Source organism: Cyprinodon variegatus, unplaced genomic scaffold (assembly GCF_000732505.1).
Source record: "Cyprinodon variegatus isolate N-32 unplaced genomic scaffold, C_variegatus-1.0 Scaffold1861, whole genome shotgun sequence".
Taxonomy (NCBI): Eukaryota; Metazoa; Chordata; class Actinopteri; order Cyprinodontiformes; family Cyprinodontidae; genus Cyprinodon; species Cyprinodon variegatus.
In genome coordinates, this window is record NW_015152314.1 from 68740 (window position 1) to 75969 (window position 7230).

At 42.9% G+C, this 7230-nt stretch overlaps 1 protein-coding gene across 2 annotated transcripts in view; it reads right to left on the reverse strand.

Annotated features, from left to right (window-relative positions):
- zmym4 (zinc finger, MYM-type 4) overlaps nucleotides 1-7230 on the reverse strand; it is a 31081-nt gene that overhangs the window by 21835 nt on the left and 2016 nt on the right. The window contains exons 4-7 of one of the 2 annotated variants that reach the window (XM_015404803.1): nucleotides 4553-4782; nucleotides 4279-4468; nucleotides 3989-4192; nucleotides 3713-3863 (exon numbers count right to left, since the gene is read on the reverse strand). In XM_015404803.1, coding sequence (XP_015260289.1) covers nucleotides 3713-3863; nucleotides 3989-4192; nucleotides 4279-4468; nucleotides 4553-4782 — 775 coding nt within the window. Of the gene's footprint in view, nucleotides 1-1334; nucleotides 1486-1610; nucleotides 1815-1900; nucleotides 2091-2174; nucleotides 2421-3712; nucleotides 3864-3988; nucleotides 4193-4278; nucleotides 4469-4552; nucleotides 4783-7230 lie in introns of those variants that run through there. The other variant, XM_015404804.1, reaches the window with a different exon arrangement.

Sequence of the window (7230 nt, forward strand, 5' to 3'; positions counted from 1 at the left end):
AATCTCAAATGTCTTTTTCTTTTTCATTTTAATTAAGTAAAAGGATGAGAAGTGTTGAAGAAGAAAATGCAAATGCAAACAGGATTATTGATTACTAATTTCATTTATGAGTCAAACAATGCAGCTACATTCTTTAAATGTGAAATATGCTAACAATTTGCTTCCATAGGTCGCCTCTTGGGGAACTTCCACTGCTGTTTGCGGCGGCGGAAGGCGTTTTTCCACGTACGTAATCCAAACTGTAGGCACCAGAATAATAAAAGCAAACATATTTTTCCGTCAGGTTTAAACATTTTAAGTTAATTTAGGCCTTGAGGAGTGCGTCCCACGTATCCGATGCTCAGGAGCTCATGACGCGCTGCTTCAGCTACTCAGACGTTCTGCTCCTGCTGTTCAAAATACGCTGCAGGACCATTTGCTGCGCCTTGATGCACGTTAACTTTTGCTTGTAAACTAGCAGCTTCTGCCTCCTCTAGCGAGTGCGGTCTGAACGTAGCATGAAAGCCGAGGATGAATTAAATTCCTAATGTCTCTACATGTTAAACCAGGAGGAGAAAATCCTTCAAATTTACTAAATTGTGGGGTTTTTTTTTTATCAGTTAGTGATATTTAAATCTAAAGGGAATAAAGCTGATGAAGACTCTCAGTCATCCAGGTCATAGTCATTCCATAAAAGTTTAAAAAACAATCCACTGGACTTGGTTTCCAAGATTTGAAGACATTTCGCTAACTCTCCAGAAAGCTTTCTCAATCTTCTATCTCTAATTTCAATTTTCTAAAAATTTCTTAAAGGGAATAAAAGCTTAATATTAAAACTCCACGTCTAAATAATCTATAAAAGCTTCAGCTTTTGAAATGAGGGAAAATTAATGTTTAACTTTTATATAAAATTCTAATTTTATGGGTAATTTGGACCCTCTGTGGATCACAGAAAATAAACTCCTCCTAGTTTTTGTGCTTATAAATCTAGGTGAAGCTCTACACTGCAAAAACGATCTAGAAATAAGTAAAATTTTCTTAAATTAAGTGTATTTACCCTTAATTTCAGTAGGTAAACAAGACGATCTGCCAATGGAATGAGTGTTTTTACTCTTAAAATAAAATAATTAGATAATATGCACTTAAATTAAGACAATGCAAATGTTTTTCTTATTTTAAATGTAAATTGTCTTGTTCCATTGGCAAAATGTCTCACTTACCTCCTCAATTCAAGACAAAATGCACCTTTTTTAAGAAAAAATTACTTTAAATAAAAAAATTTTGCAGTGTATGTCCCTTCACGACGAGGACAAGCAGATAAAATAAGTCATAAAAAGGAAGCATTGCTGCCGTACCTGAAGAACTGACGCTCTGGACCTTAAAGGCCATCAAACAGCTGTTGCTGCAGAACATGTTCACGGACTCGTCGCTGTTTTTGTTGCTGGTCATCTGGTGGAGCATCTGCGGAGTGCGGCACATGGTGCACTGCAAAATCACCTTTGTTTTCTGGCAGGGAATCAAAGAAGGAGGAAGTTAGATGTTTTTGAAGTTTCTGATCATCTTCTGGGAAGTTTCATCAGTTAAAGGAGGCAGACGTCACTGAGCAGATCATCATTAAAGCTTTCAGGTACCTCCTTATATTTGGCCAAACAGTCCATGTTGCACAGTGTTTTGCTGCTATCGTCTAGCTTCAGCATGACGGGTTTGCTCTGGCAGTACGAGCCACAGTTGGCGCAGCCGGCCATGGTCAGGTTGTTGAGGGTGCGGAAACGGTTGAAGCAGGAGTCGCTGCACATCTTGTGAATGGTGCCCCTCAGTATCACCTCGTGTTTGCTCTGCAGAGAGTCGGGAGAAACGTTTACCAGTGATCGCTGGGTGAACAGAGGCCGGCGATGGTTCTGTGAGCTGCAGCTGAACTCACGGTGCTGAATCTGGAGCACATGCTGCAGAGCGACTGGGTCTGCGGGGTTTTTGGCGGTGCATCTGCGGGGCGGAGGCTGAGCCCCTGTTTCTTGTAGTTGAAGGAGTTCATGCAGCTCTGGCCACAGAACTCCTTCATGGTTCCGTTGGTGTCTGAAGCTAGAACCACATCCTGAGGCCGAGTGATCGACCTAAAGAAAAAAGCCAAGTCAGGGTTAGCTGAGGAGGAGTAGCTCACTAAGTAGATTCAAGCTGGAGTGCTGAGTCATGGTTACTTTTGGCAGTTGTTACAGAGCTTCGATCCTCCTTTGGATGGAAGCGACGAAGTGAGGCAGGCGGTGGAGCAGAACAGCGCCGGGGAGCCCTTCCTCTGGAAAGCCGTCTGTCCTTTAAGCAGGTTCTTCCTGCAGTTGGAGCAGGACATGTGGACGGATGACGGGCTGATGCAGGGACGCGTGTCTCCAGAGGGAGTCACAGAGTACACCGAACCGATCCTCAGGTCATCCTGTCAAAAAGAAGAATGACTGGATTAATGGAGGACTAGAGTAAAGTTTTAAGCCAGGAGGCTGGTCTTCAGGTCAGAGGAGAATTAGCCAACAGTTACTACACTTTGTGATGTGAATGTTGTCCACGCCGATATTCATGTTCATACAAAAAAATCAGCAAATGTCAGCGGGTGAAGAAAAACAAAAAAAGCCTGAGGAAATCTGTTCCTCTGCAAAAAAATTATAGGTTTGCTGCCTTTAAGAGATGTGGACCATGAGGAGTAGGGGTGTAAATCACATCCATCATGGCGATTCGATTCAGTATCGATTTCCTGACCCAACGATTCGATTATTTTCGATACTCAAGAATACACCACGATACGATTCGATTATTTATTTTTTTTTACCTTACAGGCTAGACAATGTTTCAAATTTGAAATAAATCAATGAAAGCTGTAATATCGTTACGCATTTTATTTTTTTTAGAAACAACAGCAAATAACAGAAGTAGAAAAGTGTTGGACGCCACACAATCCATTGCTAACGTCTGTGACCTGAAGTAACCCTTCCCTTTTTACACTGAATTTAGACGCAGATTTTAAGACGGTGAAATAGAGCCAGTTGAATCTCAGGAGGCTGAAAATATTGAGTTTGAATTTTGAAAGGTTGAATTTTTTTATATGCAGATATTTTTAACACTGAAAAATTAAATAACATTTTAACTGTGTAGAAATAATGACAATGAAATCAGTGCAATGAGTGCAATGCAATACCTCGGCTCCAGACGTCCCGCCCCTCCACAGACGCTCCGCTGCTCCTCTCCCTAATTGTAGCTGACCGCAGACAGGAGGCCAGCTTGTTTTGTTTTTATGACCGAAATTGCGTAAAACGACTCGTGAAGTTTGCCCGCTAGAAGAGCGAGGTGCGCGAGAACGCTGTGACCCTTTTCCCTCCTCGATCTCCGCTCTTTTTGGCCCTCATGTCCCTCTGTCGTCGGACTAAACTCGCCCCCACTTCCTCGCCGCCTCCGCCGTATCTAGACCCACAGCGTGTAGCACAGACCACGCTTCAATATTGAGCATAAATCAAAAATGTCTGCATCAAGCTCACTGCAACACACNTAAGACAATGCAAATGTTTTTCTTATTTTAAATGTAAATTGTCTTGTTCCATTGGCAAAATGTCTCACTTACCTCCTCAATTCAAGACAAAATGCACCTTTTTTAAGAAAAAATTACTTTAAATAAAAAAATTTTGCAGTGTATGTCCCTTCACGACGAGGACAAGCAGATAAAATAAGTCATAAAAAGGAAGCATTGCTGCCGTACCTGAAGAACTGACGCTCTGGACCTTAAAGGCCATCAAACAGCTGTTGCTGCAGAACATGTTCACGGACTCGTCGCTGTTTTTGTTGCTGGTCATCTGGTGGAGCATCTGCGGAGTGCGGCACATGGTGCACTGCAAAATCACCTTTGTTTTCTGGCAGGGAATCAAAGAAGGAGGAAGTTAGATGTTTTTGAAGTTTCTGATCATCTTCTGGGAAGTTTCATCAGTTAAAGGAGGCAGACGTCACTGAGCAGATCATCATTAAAGCTTTCAGGTACCTCCTTATATTTGGCCAAACAGTCCATGTTGCACAGTGTTTTGCTGCTATCGTCTAGCTTCAGCATGACGGGTTTGCTCTGGCAGTACGAGCCACAGTTGGCGCAGCCGGCCATGGTCAGGTTGTTGAGGGTGCGGAAACGGTTGAAGCAGGAGTCGCTGCACATCTTGTGAATGGTGCCCCTCAGTATCACCTCGTGTTTGCTCTGCAGAGAGTCGGGAGAAACGTTTACCAGTGATCGCTGGGTGAACAGAGGCCGGCGATGGTTCTGTGAGCTGCAGCTGAACTCACGGTGCTGAATCTGGAGCACATGCTGCAGAGCGACTGGGTCTGCGGGGTTTTTGGCGGTGCATCTGCGGGGCGGAGGCTGAGCCCCTGTTTCTTGTAGTTGAAGGAGTTCATGCAGCTCTGGCCACAGAACTCCTTCATGGTTCCGTTGGTGTCTGAAGCTAGAACCACATCCTGAGGCCGAGTGATCGACCTAAAGAAAAAAGCCAAGTCAGGGTTAGCTGAGGAGGAGTAGCTCACTAAGTAGATTCAAGCTGGAGTGCTGAGTCATGGTTACTTTTGGCAGTTGTTACAGAGCTTCGATCCTCCTTTGGATGGAAGCGACGAAGTGAGGCAGGCGGTGGAGCAGAACAGCGCCGGGGAGCCCTTCCTCTGGAAAGCCGTCTGTCCTTTAAGCAGGTTCTTCCTGCAGTTGGAGCAGGACATGTGGACGGATGACGGGCTGATGCAGGGACGCGTGTCTCCAGAGGGAGTCACAGAGTACACCGAACCGATCCTCAGGTCATCCTGTCAAAAAGAAGAATGACTGGATTAATGGAGGACTAGAGTAAAGTTTTAAGCCAGGAGGCTGGTCTTCAGGTCAGAGGAGAATTAGCCAACAGTTACTACACTTTGTGATGTGAATGTTGTCCACGCCGATATTCATGTTCATACAAAAAAATCAGCAAATGTCAGCGGGTGAAGAAAAACAAAAAAAGCCTGAGGAAATCTGTTCCTCTGCAAAAAAATTATAGGTTTGCTGCCTTTAAGAGATGTGGACCATGAGGAGTAGGGGTGTAAATCACATCCATCATGGCGATTCGATTCAGTATCGATTTCCTGACCCAATGATTCGATTATTTTCGATACTCAAGAATACACCACGATACGATTCGATTATTTTTTTTTACCTTACAGGCTAGACAATGTTTCAAATTTGAAATAAATCAATGAAAGCTGTAATATCGTTACGCATTTTTTTTTTTAGAAACAACAGCAAATAACAGAAGTAGAAAAGTTGCACTCCATACATTCTGAAAGGCTTTGAAGCATAAAATACTGCACAAAATTAGTGCAATTAGTGCAATGCAATACCTCGGCTCCAGACGTCCCGCCCCCTCCACAGACGTTCCGCTGCTCCTCCGACAGGAGGCCGGCTTGTTTTGTTCTTATGACCGAAATTGCGGAAAACAACTCGTGAAGTTTGACCCGCTAGAACAGTGAGGTGCGTGAGAACGCTGGGAGCCTTTTCCCTCCTCGATCTCCGCTCTTTTTGGCCCTCATGTCCCTCCGTCGTCGGACTAAACCCGCCCCCACTTCCTCGCCGCCTCGGCCGTATCTAGACCCACAGCGTGTAGCACAGACCACGCTTCAATATTGAGCATAATTTAAAAATGTCTGCATCAAGCTCACTACAACACACTGCTGTAAGAGTATAACCAGGAAGCGAGGGCAAAATAGGTTTAGCGCCACCGCAGCACGGGAGGGAGAATTACATCCAGGAGCAAATGGATAAAAATAGACCGGAAAAATACACCCCTAATGAGGAGGAGAAAAAAATCTTCATCACCGGTGGATGGAGGGCAGAGCAAAAGGTGGAGGGGCGAACCCCGGAGAAAAGCATGTGACTTAAGAGAAGATAAAATGAAGCAAGATCAGGTCCAGAGAAAACAGAAGAAAAGAAAGTTGTTTGAACCACGACTGCTGATATTAATATTCTGAAGGTAAAATGTCTAACAGAGGGTCAAATAAATAAAGTGCTGGTTATTGGAAACAAAAAAAACAATAAATTAAGGTGGAGTCTCTATCCATGGTGCTGAACCTCTCATCTTTAATAAAACATCTCTAATTTGTTGTGTATGATAAACTAATTCATTGTTCATGTGAACCTACATGAAAAAAAAACTGTTTACAGGTTGAAACCACATCAATTAAATAATGTGATGTTAAATAAGTATTAGAAAATTTGTTAACCATTTTTTTTTTTTGGTTTTTCAGTGCCTTGTTTTTTTATTTCCACTTGTTCCTCCTTTTCCCCGAGGGATCCAGCTACAGCCTGTTTGTGCTACAGAAGCAGAGAATAACAAACGTTGCTTTTGGTCCAAGGACACTTGTGAAAGATAAGGAGGTTCAGGTCCAAAGGGAGGATCTGGCTTTGTTAAGGTGTGTGTTGCAAAATGCAGACTGAGGAGACAGTGTATCTTTAGAACAGATGAGCTAACCGAGGTGGTATGCTTTCTGTTCAGTCTCTCAGGATACATCCAACGATGAATCAAACAACTCCAACTCCTGTTTATTTTGATTTCTTCTCTACATCATGTAATCCAAAACATATAGAAATATTTTATTTAAATAAAATATGTAAATAATAGTTTTACAACTTTTGATGGGTCCAAAAGGTATACATATTTACTTCTGGTAATAATACCAAAGTCTACACCAAAAGATTCTGCATCAGTAGGAATAGTAGGTTAAAGTAATGCGAGACGGAGCTCAGGCGTCGCCAAATCTTTGTAGCTCATGATAGAGCTGCAAAATGGTGTGAAAATAAATCACAAGATTGTATAACAAAACAAGAAGAGTGCATTCAGAAATCACAACACTGCAATTCTTAATTAAAACAGTGCCTTTAATAACCGAGAGAGCACATTGCTCTGCTCACAGGCAAATACAGTTATTCCTGGGCTCTGATTGCAGCACAGTCGAGCAAAACACGCCCCCACCCTCCTGTTTTCTCTTGCAGAAAAATGACGTTCGCTCCGTTTAGTCGGCGTATTTGTCAGTCTGGGCTGTAACTATTCTGACGGATCTGATTGGTTAAATTTCCAACTCATATCATATCTGATGGCGGGCCCTATAAAGAAGAACCTTTGTTTGGTTCAAAACATGGAACAACAAGCAGGACTATCGTATTTTCACGACCATAAGGCGCATATAAATGTCTTTTTTTCCCTTAAAATGTGCGGCGCGCCCTAT